Source organism: Propithecus coquereli, unplaced genomic scaffold (genome assembly GCF_000956105.1).
Source record: "Propithecus coquereli isolate 6110/MARCELLA unplaced genomic scaffold, Pcoq_1.0 Scaffold241, whole genome shotgun sequence".
In the NCBI taxonomy this organism is placed as follows: Eukaryota; Metazoa; Chordata; class Mammalia; order Primates; family Indriidae; genus Propithecus; species Propithecus coquereli.
The window spans coordinates 2,168,461-2,186,156 of NW_012147964.1; the positions used below are offsets into that span (position 1 = coordinate 2,168,461).

Here is a 17,696-nt window from a genome sequence, read left to right on the forward strand (position 1 = left end):
TCCCCACACTTGCATGCCTGTGGCCGCCTCGCCCGCCAGAGCCCCAGCACGGGGCAGCTGCTCCAGGGCAGACCTGCGCTCCCCCAGCCGGGCCGTTGGTTGTGGTTGGTTTTCTTGAAGCCGTATTGCAGCAAGGTGACTTCAAATCACGTGACACCCAAAGCAAACCAAAATAAATAACGAAAACCCCCAAATGCCCCAGCCACTCTGCAGGGCCCTGGTCTCCCGGGATTTTGACCTTCAGCCTGACCTCCCACCGTGTCTTCCCTCCTGCACGCCAGGGAGCCCCCTGGCCGTGCAGTGGGGCTGCCCCTGGGAACTGGTGTCAGGACTGACGGGGACCCCGCCGGACCTCTCACTCGCTGGACCCTCCCTCACACCAGCCCTGGGAGGGGGCACTGCTGCCCCCCAACTTTCCAGAGGAGAAAGAGGCTGAGGGCTCCTGCCCGAGGTCACAGCCCTAGAAGAAACGGAGTGAGGCCCAAGCCCTGCTGTCCCCACCACCATCCCTGGCATAGACGCTCCTTCAGGGTGAGAGGTGCAGGAGCTCGGAGAATGACTATTCCAGAAACCAGGGTGATCAGAGGGGGGCCTGGAACCCCAAGATACTCAGCCAGCCTCGATTTCTTCCCAGTGTGCATTCTGAGCCGCTGCGGCAGGAAGTGCCTGACACCTGCGCCCGCGGGAAGGGCCCCAGACCAAGGACGGTGGGGCTCTGAGGTCTGGGGGTGGGCACAGTGACCTGCTGTGCCCTCGGGACCCCTCCCAGGGCCGGGAGCCTGTCCTGCCGTCCACTTCGCAGCTGCACAGGGCCCGAGAGGTGGGCGGGGCAGCACTGCCCACAGCCGCCTGCGCGCGGAGAAGACTGGAAACCGCACGTGGGCCGGACCCGGCCCAGGGAGGGATCCTTTGCTGGTCGGCCCAGACTCACTCACCGCGCCCGAAGCCCTGGCTGACAGCAAAGATGCAGACAGGATGCAGGGACAGGTGCGCCTGCCCACGGCAGGGCATCTAGGGCCACAGACAAGCCTCCCACCTGCCCCGATGTGGGTGTGTGTAACAAAGACAGAGTCTTGCTCTGTCATCCCAGCTAGAGTGCGGTGGTGTCATCACAGCCCACTGCAGCCTCCAACTCCTGGGCTCAAGCGATCCTCCTGCCTCAGCCTCCTGAGTAGCTGGAACTACAGGGCCCACATGACCATGCCCAGCTAACTTTTAAATTTTTTTTTTTTTTTAGAGATGGGGTCTTGCTATGTTGCCCAGACCGATCTCAAACTCCTGGCCTCAGTGATCTCTCCTGCCTCGGCCTCCCCGAGTGCTGTGACTACAGGACAGGCCACCACTCCCGGCTAAATTTAAATTTTTTGGGACATAGGATCTCACTATGTTGCCCAGGCTGGTCTGGAACTCCTGGGCTCTAGTGGTCCTCCCGCAGTGCTGGGCTTACAGGTGAGAGCCACCGCGCCTGGCGTACACGCGCATCCTAATGTAGCTTTCAGGGAAACTCAGACAAAGCCACCCTGGCCTGCAACCTTTGGCCGTGACGAGGCTGCAGCCATCCCTCTTCTGGGTGTGCAGGAGCCACGCTCTGCAGCCTCCTTTCCTACCATCCCAGCACCCGGCGGGGCGGAAATTGAACTTGTCAACAGGGGCCACGGATGCGTGACGCTGACTCGCACCCTCGATTTAAAAGGCCAGAGCCCCGGGCACACCCAGGAAAGGCTGTCAGACAGCACCAGGCGGTTTAGCCACCGGCCCCACACCACACAGATGGAAGGTGTGCGAGTTTATTTGAATAGCTCGGTGCTGCTCTTTGGTTTGTTTAATTAAACCTCAAGCTTATGAAAGAGTCCAGACAGGACGCATGGGCCAGCCGGGAGCAGGCAGATTACGCACTTGGATCTATTCAGGCGGCACGGCCAGGAGCCCGGGATCTCCTCAGGAAAATGGGAATGCGGTTCATTCTCGAACATTGCCCGAGATCGGAGGAGAAAGTTGCTTTAGAAGGGCGGGGCTGAGGCAGGAGCCGCTGGCTCTCGGGTGAACAAGGGCTTTGGAGCCGGCAAGTTTTCAAGAGAAACTCCAATTCCAGGCTGGTACGTGCGATTTCCTCGTTTTTTAAAATGCCGGCAGCTAATTCCAAATGTCTCAAATCCTGGATGGGGCCGAGCGAACCTCCCTCCTCGACCAAAACGGCCCCGCAGGGCTCCCGGCAGAACCGCTGCCCTCAACAGACCTGGGTCCACAAAACAGTCGTGGAACTGCGTCCCCCTCCCCGGCAGGTGCCCCCATAACCCTCCTGCCTGCGGCCGCATTTCGAGACCTTCCAGAACCCGTGCCCCCTCCTGACAAATAAAAATCACAGGTAGCCTCCCCCACCCCACACACGCCCACACCCCAGAGTGGAGAACCCCCGAATCTCCTGCGAATCTCCAAGTCCAAGACTGGTCGAGCTTTGCTTATGAGAACGACGTGGTTGGTCGGTCGTTGGTTTTCCAAACGAGATCATCGTTTTCAAATGGACACGTTTCCAAAGGCTGATGGCTTCTAGAAGAGGAAGTGTGTGTGCATCTCCGATGGTTTTGCCCTCACCGCTGAGCGGGGGGCACGCTCCGTCCCCTTCCACGTGGGAGTCGCTGGGTTTGACCCAGTCACCCTTCCCGAGTCTGGACTGCGTGTTTCTGGCCAAACTCACCAGCATCCACCAGAATCTTCTCTGACTGGGGCTGCTGGGACAGTCCCACGGACTCGGGGGCTCGAACAAGTATTTATTCTCACTCGGTTGTGGAGGCCGGAAGTCCAAGCCCAAGGTGTGGGCAGGGCTGGTTCCGTCCCAGGCCCCTCCCCGGCGTCTGCTGGTGGCCGCATCCCTGACGTTCTTTGGCTTGTGGAAGCGTCGCCCCGATCTCTGCTCTGTCATCGCCGCCACTCTCCCTGCGTGTGCGTCTGCGTCCAGATGTCCCTTTTCTAAGGACCCCAGCCATGGGCTTAGGGCCCGCCCTAGTCCACAATGACATCAGCCGAGCTAATCACACCTGCAGTGACCCTTTCTCCAAAGAAGGTTTTAGGGGTTAGGATGTGATCGGGTAGGTTTTGTGGGGGCCACAGTTCACCCCTTTCTCCCAGCTCACCATGACCTTGTCTGAAGGAGAACAAAGCCCAGGCAACATCGTTAGGTGGGACGCGCTGGCCTTTGGCTGACATCAAGTGACGCGGGGCCAGCGTGGCTCACGGGACGCAGACAGGAGCGAGGCGGTGGACTGAATTTTCCCCCATCAGACCAGGGTCGGGAGAGGCGACGGTGCTCTTTGTAACGGCTACTACAGATGGTCCGGCGTCCTCTCCAGGGGGACGGGTCGCCTGGCCAGAGTCCAGTTGGGAGAAGAGATTTTTCAAGAGCCCACCCCCCACCCCCCGCAGGCAGGCGGCCGGGGTCACAGGCTGCCCTCGTCCAACATCCTGCCCAGGCCCTCGCAGATGCGGCGCAGGTGGGAGCGGTAGGGCTCCGCGGGCCCGTAGAGCGCGGCCAGGAAGTCGCAGTCCGCCAGGTGGCCGAAGACGTGGCTGATGCGGCCGTGGGACTTGGCCGTGAGGTGCGGGCCCACGGCCTGGTGCAGCAGGTCCCGGCACTCGAGCAGGCCGGCGGCCAGCACGCGCCGGTCGAAGGTGAAGTCCACCTGGTGGAAGCTGACGGCTGTCATGGCCAGGCGGCGCGCGCGGTGGCGGAAGCGCTGCAGCAGCGCCAGCTCCTCGGCGCCCAGCTGTCCCCCGCGCAGCAGCAGGCCCAGCTTCACGGCCACCTTGACCAAGTTCTTCAGCACCTTCTGGGCCTCCTTGCGGCTGCGCGTGAACTCCCGGATGGCGCGGTACAGCTCGTCCAGCACCTCGCCGCTCGTGTCGTCCACCAGCACGGCCGCCACCGCCTTGGACGGCATCTTGCTCAGCAGCTTCTTCTGGGCCTGGAGGGCCAGGCTCTTGGTGCTGAAGGTGTCCATCGGCCCTGCCGGGGGACAGACAGACCTGTCGTCAGCGTCCACGGCCCCTGCAGCCGTCCTCCGCCCTTCCCGCCACTTCCCTGTGCGGCCGCTGTCTTCCCAACCCGTCAAACCGGGCACACGCCAACGTCACATCCCAGAGCGCCCAAACAGGCAAGATGCCTACCTAGGAAAGGTTCGTGGGAAAATGGCATTCACACCAAAGAGATAAAACCCAGCAGACCCTAAGGGATCTAAAGCGAATTTGTTTCTTTAAAAAAAGAAAGTGTGGTAAGTCAAAGGAATGAATGCGTAATGGTGAAATCTGGTCAGGACCATCTGCAGTCAAATGCTCTACCACTGAGCTATACCCCCACCTAGGCAGGGCCTTCTGAATCCCAGTATTCGTGGGGCCTGCCACCAGCCCCCAAACCCACCACATCTTTGCTGTGAGTCGAGAAGGGGTCAGGGCGATCGCGACCGGGGTTCCATCCCCCTAAGTCTGGCTCCACCCTCATCCCACAGCTCTGTGAGATGGGGTCCCGAGCCCCAGCCCCGGGGCCATTCAGGGTGGAGGCACCCGGTTACTGTGACCGATGCCTCCAGCCTCGCTGCCCCTGCAGGGTCTACAGCAAACGTCCCCGAGGCCTTAGGCCCTGAATGAGCCCCAGGGGGCAGCAGCCTGGGCTGTGGGCGACGTCTGTGGGCTTTCTGGAAACGGGTTACTCCAGTGATTCCTCCAACACGGAAACACTGATTTGCAACAGCTCCTGTCTGGGGAGGGGCCGGGGAGGTGGCCAAGGTAAAGGGCAGGCCAGCTCTCATGGGACAGTGACCAGTCCCTCTGCCCATCTGTCACGTCTTCCTGCCACTGCAGTCTGCCAGACTGCCCAAGCTCTGTGGCCTCCCCCTCCAACCACCTCCTTCCAGCAGCTCCAGAATTTTCCTGAATTGCAGCTGGGCATAACCCGTCCCTGCTCAGAACCAGCCCACAGCTCCTGTGGCTTCTAGAACCAAGCCCTACACCTCACTTGGGCCCTTGACTCTTCCCTGGTGGACCCCTCAGTACCCTGACCCCCACGGCCCTGCCTCTTCCCTAGTGAACTCCTATGCATCCCTCAAAGCCCTGGTCCCCAAGCCCCTGTCTCTTCCCTGGGAACTCCTATGCAACCCACATCTTGGCTCCCAAGTCTCTGCCTCTTCCCTGGTGGACTCCTGCACACCGCTCAGTACACTGGTCCCCAAACCCCTGCCTCCTCTCCTTACATATTCGTAATACTTAGCCTGGACACCACTTCCTCCAGGCAGCCATCCCTGCACTCCCAAGCCAGCCAGTGAGGCACCTCCTCTGAGCCACATGGTGCCCCCGGCGTCCCCCATCGCTGCTTTGCTTCCCCGGCCACGGGGGAGGGAACGGACCTGGTTCCTTATCCCCTGTGTCCTTAGAGGCTCCAGAAACATCTGCTGCGCGAATGAGGACAGCCTGGAAGAACCGGGGCAGGGGGACGGCCTGAGACCCGCACTGGCTCTCGCCCGCTGCCCCAGGCCCTGGTCAGCACCCACTCCCACACCCACTCCCACCCCGCCCAGCCGCCAGGCCACCAAGGTCACGTGGGCACCCACCCACCCCCGAAGCCCCCACAAAGCCTGTCTTTGTGTGAGCTCAGGCCCCAACGCTCAGCTGCCCTCAGAGGTCAGGGCAGGCACGGGAATTACCGGCCCTGGTCACAAGACCTGGCCTCTGCACAGGCCAGGCCAGAACAGGGGTCCTGTTGACTCAGCGCCACGTGGCAGGCCCCGAGCCAGCGCCCTGTGCCCATTTCGTCATTCCCGTCGGGCACTGGGCTGGCTGCCCGTTTTGCAGATGAGAACACAAAGGCTCAGAGACGCTGAGCCACTTCCCCAAGGCCACACAGCAACACAGTGATTGCCGATCCCCCACACTGGGGTCTTGGCGGGCCAGGAGCTGTCCCCCATGACAAAACCAACCCCGATATTTAAAGCCTGCTGCCAGCAACATAACCACCATGTGCTTCAGTTTCCCCATCTGTAAAATGGGGAAGATAGAAGCAACTTTGTCCTGGGCCAGAAACTTGTGGCCAGCCCCATTGTCCCCTGGGCAAGAGGCTGGAGTCCACATCCTGGAATTCCACCGTTCGAGCGCCCGCCCTGGCACCCCGAACACACAGACCTATCTCTGTGACATTCTCTGTGAGACAAAAAAGCCACCAGCCACCCTCCCAATGCCCCTCGCCAGTTTCTCTAGCACAATCTATTCCGTTCTCTCTGCCTGGACACCTCCCATTACTCATCTGGCAAATTCCTGCCCACCTCTCAATTCTCAACGTCACCACCACCTCCTCCTGGAAGCCTTCCCAAATGCCCCAGGCAGGGCCCAGTGTCCCCTTGTTCCCACGGTGCCCTGGGCGTCCTCCCTGGCGGCCCTGAGCGCCTTGGTTTCTGTGCCCGTCTCCCTTGCCCGACGTGCAGGCAGGGGCTGCGTCTACACCGTTCACTCCGTGTCTCCAGCGCCAGCCCAGGGCTTGGTCCATAGCAGGTCCCCATGCGCGTGTGTCAAATGCACGAGAGAAATGATGTCTGCAAACGTCGGAACCAAGGGGAATCCCAAGCCCCCCGGTCCAGCCTCCCCAGTTAACAGATGAGCAAACTGAGGCTCGGAGAGAAGGCCCAGCCCTGGGAGCCCAGTGGCTCTGGAGCCCTCTGCAAGTCCCGAGGCTGCACAGGCTGGCTCAGGAGGGGCCTGTTTACAGGCGGCAGGAAGGGCCTGGGCTCCCAGCGGCTACCCCCAGCAGGAAAAGGGGCGGGGGGCGGGCAGCTGTGGCCTCTGCGCTTTTAGACATCAGGGCAGCCCCCAGACCTGCGGACACCTGGGCCAGGCGGCCAGCTGCACGGCCCCCGCCCCCTCCCCTCCGCCCATTGTTCTGCCAGAAACTCCCCCAACCAGCAGCCAGACAGGGAGATGACTGCGGTCTCAGGGGGACAGGCCAGGGACCAAAATAAACCCCGGGCCTTCCTTCCTGCAGGAGGCGGCGTGGCTGCCACATCAGCCCTTCCCGGGCAGGGACTGCCCCGAGGCCCAAGCTCTAGATGCCCAGGGTCGCTGGTTCTTGCCCAGCAAATGCCAGGGCGTCCCCCTGTCGTCACAAGAAAAACCAGCCTGCTGAGGCTTCAGGGCCTAAACACTCAATGCAGTCCAGCTAGGAGCATTTATGAAGCACCAACTGTGTACCACATACCAGGGATACAGAGATAATCAAAAGGGACCCCAGCTACCTGGGAGGCTGAGGCAAGAAGATCACTTGTTAAGCCTAGGAGTTGGAGCCTGGGCAACATAGCAAGACCCCGTCTCTAAAAAATTTGGAAATCAGCCAGGCGTGGTGGTGGCGTGCACACCTGTAGTCCCAGCTCCTCAAGAGGCTGAGGTGGGAGGATCATTTGAGCCCAGGAGTTCAAGGTTACAGTGAGCTAGGATGACACCACTGCACTCCAGCCTGGGTGACAGAGCAAGACCCTGTCTCAAAAAAAAAAAAAAAATCAGATTAACAGATCACTATCTGAGGGAAAGTGGAAGGGAGGGAGTCTGGAATGTTCCATGTTCTTTTTTTTTTTTCTCTTTAATTTCTTTAGTAGAGACAGGGTCTCACTCTTGCTTAGAGCTGGTCTCTGAGCTCCTGGCCTCAAGCGATCCTCCCACCTCGACCTCCCAAAGGGCTGGGATTACAGGCGTGAGCCACTGCGCCCGGCCTCATGTTCCGTGTTTTGATCTGGATCTATGCAGATGTCAAAGGTCATTGAACTAGATGGCTGCGCACCTCTGCGAAGACACTGAGAACCAGCCAATTTGATGCTTTAAAACGGTAAATTTTATGGGGTGTGAATTATAGCCCAATAAAAAAATAACATTTCCCCAAAAATGATATACGAATGGCCAATAAGCACATGGAAAGATGTTCTATGTTCTGGGCCATTAGGGAAATGCAAACCAAAAACCACAATGAGACGCCACTGCATCCCCACGAGCACGGCTAGAATCACAAAGAGACAATACCAAGTGTCGTCGAGGACGTGGAGGGGCTGGAACCCCCACACACTGCTGGCGGGAGTGTAACCTGGCGCTGCCGCTGGGGAAAACAGTCTGACCATTGCTCCAACAGCTAAACACAGAGTCACTGTGTGACCCAGCGATGCCACCCCTAGGGATCTAAGGACAAATGAAAACGTACATCCATGAGACACCTCCTACACGGATGTTTATAGAGGGCAGCTTAGCTCGCAGCAGCCAGCGCCTGGAAGCAGCCCAAGCGTCTACCGAGGGCAAACGGATAAACAAAATGTGCTCCGTGCAAACAACGGACTAGCGCTCAGCCGTACAAGGAGAGAAGCTGTGGTAGCCTGCGGGCCACCACGCGGATGCGCCTCGAGGACGCTCATGAATCACAGGGGACCAAGTGCGGCGTGAGTCCGTTTGTGTGATATGGCCCCAGTAGGCAAAGCCAAAGTGACACAAAGTAGATTAGTGGTCGCCAGGGGCCGGAAAGAAGGGAGAATGGAAAGTGATTGTTAATGGGGATGGGCTTTCTTTTTGGAGTCATGGAATGTTCTGGAATTAGTGGAGACGGTCACATAACCTTGTGAACCACTGAACTGTACACTAAAGCAGTGAGTTTTGGTCGGGTGCGGTGGCTCACACCTGTGATCCCAGCACTCTGGGAGGCCGAGGCGGGAGGATCACTGGAGGCCAGGAGTTTGAGACCAGCCTGAGCAAGAGCGAGACCCTGTCTCTACTAAAAATAGAAAAAATTAGCCAGGCATGGTGGCGCATGCCTGTAGTCCCAGCTACTGGGGAGGCTGAGGCAGGAGGATCACTTGAGCCCAGGAGTTGGAGGCTGCAGTGAGCTGTGATGACGCCACTGCACTCCAGCCTGGGCGACAGAGGGAGACTGTGTCTCAAAAGGAAAAAAGGAAAAAAAAAGATGAATAAAATAAATACATTTTTAAATAAAAAAATTTAAAAGGATAAATACACTTATATAAATTAAAAAGCAGGATTTGGCTCCAACTGTAATACGAACAAAAAAAGAAAAGGGTGACACAAATTGAGATTTGTAAACCGCTTCCATGCTGCCAGGCACACAGTGGGGACTCTGTACACATTTCATTGAAAACAGAATTTCCTTCCTTAAAAGCTCAGGCCCAGCTGTCCTTGAAGACGCATCTCAGTGAACGCACAGCTATAAATTCCCGGGAAAACAGAGCTCCGTCTCATTCGGTTTCTCGGGAGCCACACTCCAGGAATATTCGTTGAATTTTAAAACTGCAAAACACCCCAAGCATCGGTGTTTGTCTCTGGGGGGACCCTTCGAAGTTGTGGGGGCCCCGGGGCTGCCCCGAGTGCGACTAGATGCCCCCGTGTCCCTGGCCCCAAATGCCTGAACATCCTGCTTTTATCACAAGCCGAAAATAAGAAGCCCTGCGAATGTCTAAAATGAACCCCTAAGAGAGATTGTCCCCCTGCCACAAGGAGGAGGTGCCAGATACCAGAAAACAGAAATGAACAGGTTCATTTCAAGGACAGGGATAAGGTCCTTGGTGGGACCGGTGAGGGTCGGAGCTGGGACTGGAATGAAAAAGTCTCCAGGAGGAATGATAAGGTCTTCAGGAGGGCTCCAGGCAGAGGTAACAGCCGTGCAAAGGCCCTGAGGCAGGACCGTGTCAGGCGCGGCGGAGGAACAGTGAGGAAGCCTCAGCCCTGTCCACAGCCTCGACCACAGCCCTGTCCTCCCAAATGGGGAGGCTCCTCCCACAGCTCTGGGGTCTCCCCACCAGGACCCCAAGCAAGTCCTAGGGACAGCTTTTCAATCTGTAAAATGGGTGTCCAGGCGCAGACTCCCTAGCTCTGTCAACCCCTGTCCTGTCCACACATTCTTCCCCAGAACGCTTGACCCTGGGCACACCTCAGACTTTTGCCCACTGCCAACGCCACTTCATCTTTTGGACTCTGAACCTTGTCCCTGTCCCCAATTTGGACACTCCAGCTCCCAGAGGCCCTGTAAACTGGCCACAGACACTGACCTCGAACCTCAGGGTTGTTCCAGACGTAGCATCTTCCCCTGCAGAAGGGCCCTGCTCAGAGGGGTGGCCCTGACCCAGGCCACTCCATTTCCTTCCTTTTTTATTTTACTTTTTTAAGAGACAGAGTCTCGCTCTGTCACCCAGGCTGGAGTGCAGTGACGTCATCATAGCTCACCGCAGCCTCCAACTCCTGCGCTCAAGCGATCCTCCTGCCTCAGCCTCCCGAGTAGCTGGGACCACAGGGGCGTGCCACGATGCCCGGCTAATTTTTTAATTTCCTTGTTGATTTTTGACAATTAATTGTATCAGCCTGTTGATTCACGACTTATGCTTCCCAGGCTAGACATGAGGCCTGTTCTGGATATTTCCTATAAAAGGAGTCACACACTGCATGTCCCTCTGTGTCTGGCTTCTGTCACCAAGCACGATGTCCTCAAGGCCCGTCCACGCTGCAGAGGATGAATCACTCACTGCTTCGCGCCTTTTCATGGCTAAGTCCACACCTGCATTTTTAAGCGTCGTTCATTTAACTGTAAGTTTCTATTCTGTCGTGTTAAATGCTGGCTGTGTTTAACCACCGGATGGCAAAATTCCCGGGAACGCAGCAAGTGGCTCCCGTGAGCTGGCTCCGGTTATGCCCCGGGTCCCTGGCGGCCCTGCCCCCGTCGCATGAATTCTTCATGCCCCACACAAAGGGTGTCAATAATTGATGGCCGCGCTCGGCAGGGCCACGCCGGCCGCTCGGTCTCTCCCGTCTCCTCCCCGGCTGCGGCAGCCCGGGGTGGCCTCAGGACTCCGCCCACCACGGCCAAAGCGCCCACTGTCCTCCATCCCACAGTGCCCACCGCCAACTCCAGGGCTTCCGCTGCATCAAGCCCTTTATGAGGACATGACTCAGGCCTCAAAAAAGTCAGTGACCATTTTAGTTACGGCAAAAGACGGAGGGAAATCTGCTGGCCCGGGGTATGGTGTCAGCTGTGGTTCTCAAACTGGGTTCCCCAGAGCCCTCAGGGAGCACCCTAAGGATGGGCAGCGTCCGGCCACCGGCTGGGTTGCCCTGGAAGCTGGGACATTTCCAACGGAGTCAGATTTTCACCGAAGAGAGGGCTCGGGGACCAAAAATGGATGTTGGGAGCCCACGGTCCTCCGCGCTGCAGAGGCCAGGAGAGGCCCTGGCTCTCAGCCTGAGCAGAAGATGTTGAACAGTGAGCAGAAGGTGGGGGTGACCCTGGCAGGAGTGTGGACACAGCCCCTAAAGGTGTCCCAAAGCGACCCACTTCTCACCGTTCCACAGCCTCCTTCCTGGTCCCCCGGCTCCTGCCCTCACCCCCGAGTCTATTCCCCCCAAAAAGCCAGAGGGCACCTGTGAGCACCCGAGTCAGGGCCCATCCCTCCTCTGCCCACAGCCCTCCATGGCTCCCACCTTCCTCAGGGTCAAAGCCCAAGTCCTCTCTACAGCCCACCAGGCCCTGCATGACCTGCCCTGTCCCCTCCCCACCCTTCCCTCCTTCCTCTCTCCCCCTCCTAACTCTGCTCCAGCCACACGGGCCTCCTTGCTGTGCCTCGGACACACTAGGTGCAGTCCTGCCCCAGGGCCTTTGCACGGGCTGTGCCCGCTGTCTTGGACGCTCTTCCCCAGGTCCCCACGTGGCTGTTTCTTTCTTTTCATCCCAGCGTGGGCTCACATGCCTCCTCCTCAGGAGGCCCTCCCAGATCCCCCATCTAAACTAACCTCCCCATCTGTCTGTTCCTCCATCACCTTCATGCAATTACAACCAAGCACAAGGATTTTTCTAGATGAACAAGGTCCATCTCTCCCAACCCGTCTGGGAGCCAAGTGAGGGTCGGCACCAGATCAGCTTTCGTCATTGCTGGGTCCTCGGTGCCATGCGCCGGGCTTGGCTCACAGTAGGGGCTCAGAACCTGTTTGTTGAATGAATAAATGACCTCCCAGCACCAGAGAGGCACAATGTCAGAGATCTCATCCAAAGGCCCCATTGTCCAGCCGAGGAGACTGAGGCTGAGAGACAAACAGAAATACACCAAGTTTACACAGTGAGTAGCACAGCACAAACCCCTCCACGCCAGCCCTGCCTGGGAAGAAGGGGGCTCAGATACTCCCCAACCTCAACCACAAGGTCGCGTGTTGCAGCAACCTTGCAGGGAACGCTCACTACCTACTAGGCATTTTACCTCCAGGGCTTCATTGCCAAATTCTCTTGATGGACCTGCAAGTTTTCAGTTATTACAGAAGGGGAAACTGAGTCAGAGGAGGCCAGGAGCTTGCCTAATTTACAGAGCAATGATGTGGCAGAATCAGGATTCGAACTCAGCCCTGAACCCATGGTGAGCCTTTCCTCTAATCTGAGGCTCAACTCTCCCCTCCCTGAGAGCCCCCCATGAAGGGAAAGAGTCTAAGCTTTTAGGAAGCTTCTAGAAGCAACATGTCCTGTAACCCCTTTCATGGTGCCCAAGAGGCCTTCAGTAAAGACCTGCGGGATCCTCCCTACCCTACAGAGTACGCTTCTTGCCCCCGGGTAGCTCAGCCCCTTTCCAGAAGAAAAGGGAGATGACCAGTCCCGTTGGAGAGATGGGGAAACTGAGGCCTGGACACCAGGGCCTTAGAAGGTCCCTGGAACCCTGCCAGAGGTGCCCTCGGGAACGCTCAGGCGGGTGGAGTTCCAGGGAGGGCGTCTGTCAAGAGGATGCAGGGGAGGGGGCGGGCACTCGGAGTAACTGGGCCCATCCTGCCCCTCCCCCGGCCTCCACTTGCAGCACCTGGGGCCGCACCTGGGCAGGTGTGAGTCATCATTTAGCATCCACCTCTCTCTGGGCGGGGCCATTTCCCTGCAACGGCTGGAGTTTGTCCTCAAGGCACCTTCTGTCGGCCCATTTGACAGACAGGAACACTGAGGCCTCCTGAACCCACCACGTCAAAGTGTCAAGCAACCAAAAGGCCCCTCGCTCACGGCAGCTGACTCTTGGGGAAAGTGAGGTGAGGAAACTGGGGTTCAGGGGGCACCTGACCAGGCATGCAGCGGGAGGGGGACACCACGGGCCTCCAATAGGCGTCTGCCTGATTAGTCTGTTCGCTTAGGGACTCCCTGACCCCCACATCAGAGCAGGGCTGGAGCCCCTCCCACGCCCCCCAGGAGTCCAGGCACTCACCCAGTTCTGGCATCCCAGGCCGCCCCAGCCTCTGCCCAGTTCCCGATCCGCCTGGGCAGCCAAGTGGGAGAAGCCCAGCCCAGGTGTGTGTGTGACCGGGACAGCTCTTTGTTCACTGTTTCCATAGGTACCGCGTCCCTGGGCCAGCCCCTCCTCCGCCCCTCCCTTGCCTGTGCAGGTCTGTGGCCCGGCCCATCTAGGTGGCTTGTTATGTTTTAAAGTTGGCGCCTGCGGCGCTGCCGCAGTGGCGCAGGACACAGTCTGTGCAAAGGCCCCGAGGCAGGCCCGTGGCTGGAGTGTTGGAGGAACAGGAGGAGACCCCCGAGGCTGAGCAGAGTTGGCAGGGGGTGATACGCACTGTCCATATTTCTGCATTTAATCCCCCCAGCCCTCAACCCAGGGAGTTATATTCCCTCCCATTTTACAGATGGGGAAACTGAGGCTCAGAAGAGTCACTTGATCGAGGCACCACAGCGGTTGGCAGAACTCGAACCCAGGTGTGTCTGAGCTGCCCAACCACTGCGCTGAACTGCCTTCACCCCATCCCCGGGCACTCTCCGCCCCCGCTGAGCTGGGACAGGCTCAGAAAATAACCTGGAAGGCCTGCGCACAGCCCCTCCTCCCGCCCGGACACACACAGCACAGAGGAGGTGCTGACCGATGTTGGCTCCAAAGTGGGAGCAGATTCGGTCCTGCCTCTGTCCTCGCCTCTCTGGACAAGCGCTACCTCCCTTCTGGGCCTCAGTTTACCTTCCCAGGAAATGGGCCCGGTTAGACTCCAGAGAAAAGGCTAGGAGGCCACAGGTCTGCGTCAGACCACCTGCCCCAGCAGTGGTCCCAGCTCTCTACTGACAACACTGAGGCCGTAGCTTCGGGCCACTCGGGGGCTCACTGGTGGCCCGTCTGGGTGGGCCTGGCCCCCGCTCTCCCTGCCTCCCGGACTAGACAGCGGCCTCACATACTCCCACCCCGGTGGCCGGGCTGCCCGCCACCTGGAACCCCCGCCCGATTCTGGGATCTGGCCCGGGCACCTGCCGCCCTGCTCTGTTAAAGGGGCAGAGTCCACCGGAGTCCACATGGAGGGACGGGTGCCAGTCCCAGAGCACGGCCCACCCCAGCAGGGGCAGTTCGGACCCAGTCTGTGTCCACCTAGCCTATACAGCGAGAGCGTGACAGAGACAGAGGGAAACTGAGGCAGGAAGACAGACTGGGTGGACCCGGGCATGAGGGGCGGGAGAGACAGAGGGTGACACGGTGGCCCCCGGGACGCGCTGAGATGGGGGCGCCCCGCACCACCGCTCACCTGTGTCCGGGGCCGTCAGTGCGTCCGCGCGTCGGGACCCGTCCAGTCGCCGCGGTGGGACTAGCGCTAGGGCCGGGCCGGGCCGGGGTGGGGCTGAGCGCTCGGTCCCGCCTCATCTCCCCGCCCCTCCAAGGCTCCGCCCCCACCCCGTCCCCGCCCACCCGGAAAGAACCAGAGAGGGGCCGGGCGGAGGTAGGCGGGCCGAGCGCCTCGGCTCAGCCAATGGCAGCGCGGGCGACGTACGAAGAGACCAATGGGAGCAGATCACCTCGGTGGGCGGGGAAATGGGCGGGTCCTGGGTGGGGCCAGGCGTCTCAACGGGGGATTCCTCCGGAATCGGGACCGGCCGGATGCGGGGGCGCGGCCGGCTGGGGGCCGCTGGCAGAGGGAAGAGAAGGAAGAAGTTAAAAGTCCGAGGGGGAGACACAGGCACTGACGGACAGAGTCCGGAGCGCCAAAAGGCAAAACAGACCGACCACGTGGCTCCGGACGGGGCCTTTCCTCCTTCTGGGACTCAGTTTACCCACCTGGGTAATAGGAATTTGAGCAGAAGCATGTTTCTCCAAGTGAGGCCCAGGAAACTTTCCACATGAGAATCACCTGGGAGTCCCTTAAAAAATGCAGATTCCTGCGCCCCCAGAAGGGCTGAATCTGACCCGGGGTTGTAGATAAATCTTTGGGGTGAGGTTTGAGGCAGGCTCTAGGTGGACGGGCCCCCCACGTCCAGCCTCGATTTCCGTGGGACTGAGCTGGCGGGACACACAGGAGCCTTCTGGCTGCCAGTGGGTGGGACAGCAGGGCCAGCTGCGGCCCCCCCAGAGGATGCAGCTGTGAGTCCTGGGAACCGGGCCCTGGAGCGGCTCCCAGCTCCCCTGCGCGACATTTCCTCCCTGCACCCCCAACTCCGGGTCCCAGTTGCAGCTAGGGCCCATCGGGCCACAGTAGCCAGGCTGTCTCCTCCGGGAAGCCAGGCAACAACTGTTTGTTGAGCGCCTGTCGTGTGCTGAGTCCAGACCTGCCCCCTGGGGATCCACGTGGACCCTGGCACAAGCCTCACGAGGCAAAAATAAATAAAATGTCTGTATTTCATTTCGGAGGAGGAAACGGAGGACCGGACAGAGGAAGTAACTTGCCTGAGATCACACAGGCACAAGTGGCGGAGTCAGGATTCAAACCCGGGACTGGGAGGCAGTTCCCTGCACCCAGCCAGAGCCTCTCCCACCTCCTCCTGTCCGCAGCCAGGTCCTGCCCTGGGTCTACCCCAAGGTCTCTCGCTGTTGACTGTGGGGACCGATAATTCCTGCTCGTGGGTGGCTGGGCACGGTGGCTCACGCCTGTAATCCCAGCACTCTGGGAGGCCGAGGCGGGAGGATCGCTTGAGGTCAGGAGTTCGAGACCAGCCTGAGCAAGAGCGAGACCCCGTCTCTCCTAAAAAGCTAAACATAGAATTGCCATAGGACCCTGGAATCCCACTCCCAGGTATCTACCCAAAGGAAAGGAGAGCAGAGACTAAAAGAAACTTTTGTCCATCCATGTTCGTAAGAGCATTATTTACAATAACCAAATGATTTACAATAACCAAATGGTAGAAACAACCCAGGTGTCCATCCACAGGTGAGTGGATAAACACAACCTGGTCCATCCACACTTGAAATATCACTCGGCCATGAAAAGGGACGAGGCTCCGCCACAGTCGGGGCTCTGCGGGGCTGGGGTACAGCCCAGGGCGGGAGTTCAGCTAGAGGTCATGGGCTCTATCCAGGGTCAGGCCTCAGCTTGGACAGAGGCTCAGCCCTGACTTGGGGGCTTTATTGGGGTGAGGGACCAGCCAGACGGGGACTCTATTGGAACAGAGGCTCAACTCAGGGTCAAGGCTCGGCTCTGTTTTGGGGGTTCAGAGTAGGATCATGGCGCTACCCAGGGTTGGGGGCTCAGCTCAGGTTCATGCTTGACCCAGGTCGGGGTTCAGCCGGGGATCCGGGTCTCAGCCGAGACTGGGGCTCAGCTGGGTGGAGCTTTAGCTGGAGTGGGGGCTCAGTTGGGGGCTTTACCTGGAGTGGGGACTTAGCTAGGGGCCCCAGAGTTGGGGGCTCTGTCCCGGGTACAGCCCAGCCCTCCAGGTTGGGGCTCGGTCCGGAGTCCGGGGTCGCGGCCGCGCCGGTTCCGACCGTGCCCGGCAGGGGGCGCGCTCTGCCCACAGCCCGGGCCGGCGGCGCTGCGCTTCCCGGGAACCGGGTCGCCTGGGCGGGCGGGATCTGCGTGCGGGGCAGGGTCCCCGGGGGCCCAAGCCACCCCAGCCTCTGGACCCACCAGCGTCCCCAGCACCCCGAAACCAGGCCTGGTATCCCCCGCCGGGCTGTGTGACCCGCAGCGAGCAACCCCCTTCTCTGGGCCTCTGCCTCGCTCCTGCGCGAGCGGACCGCGGCTGGGGGGGCCTGGGCGGGGGCAGCTCATTCTCCGGGAGCCCCCGAGAGCCCCTCCTCCTGGGCTCGGCACCTTCTTTGGGGGGGCTGGTCTTGGAGGCCAGAACACAGTCCCCTCCCCCCACGCCCCACTCGCTGCCACGTGCCCGCAATCCATCTGTCCCCAGCCCATCCGTCTGTCCCCGCAAGACCCTTCCCAAGGCCCCCAGAGAAAGGGGGTGGGTGGCAGGGAGGAGGGAGCGAACCTTGTAGGGGCCCCCCCAACCCAGGGCCAGGCCGGGGGCGGGTTGTGGGGGGATCTCACCGAACCTTCCCAAGGGCACGGGGAGGGGGCGGGGCTGTCATTCATCCTCCCCTCCCCCTCCCCCTCCCCTGAGTCAGGGGTTCCAGGCTTAGGGTCCGGGCACATTCCCTTCCCCCCACCAAACCAATGCCTCTGCCCGCCACCTCCCCCGTTGCCCCTGCTGCAGGGGGAAGGAGCCGGGGACGGGGAGTGTGCTGTGTCAGCCGCGGAGTCGCCAGCCGGCCGCCTGCGTGTGGGAGGCGGGCGTCTGGGGCGACACATGGCGCGCGTGTTCCCGCGGGAGGGTGCGGGTGCGTGTGCTTGGGGAGGGGGCAGCGCGATCGCTGCTGCCTCGGGAAACTTCATCTGGCGCAGGGATTTGCAAAACTTCAAGGCCACCGTGCTCAGCCGAGATGGGGACAGACAGGCAGCTCTGGGAGCCCGGAGTAGGC

General features: G+C 60.0%; 1 protein-coding gene across 1 annotated transcript; it reads right to left on the reverse strand.

Moving 5' to 3' along the window:
- Positions 1 to 1,471: 1,471 nt before the first annotated feature.
- TNFAIP8L1 (tumor necrosis factor, alpha-induced protein 8-like 1) lies at positions 1,472 to 14,606 on the reverse strand. Its single transcript, XM_012646229.1, has 2 exons — positions 14,539 to 14,606; positions 1,472 to 4,000 (listed from the first exon to the last, which is right to left on the reverse strand). The coding sequence occupies exon 2, from the start codon at positions 3,993 to 3,995 to the stop codon at positions 3,435 to 3,437; it is 561 nt and encodes a 186-aa protein (XP_012501683.1). The 5' UTR covers positions 3,996 to 4,000; positions 14,539 to 14,606; the 3' UTR covers positions 1,472 to 3,434.
- Between the last annotated feature and the right edge of the window lie 3,090 nt (positions 14,607 to 17,696).

What these genes read in the sequence shown, in the direction of transcription:
- TNFAIP8L1 (XM_012646229.1), bottom strand. Translation starts at nt 3,995, where the DNA reads ATGGACACCTTCAGCACCAAGAGCCTGGCCCTCCAGGCCCAGAAGAAG.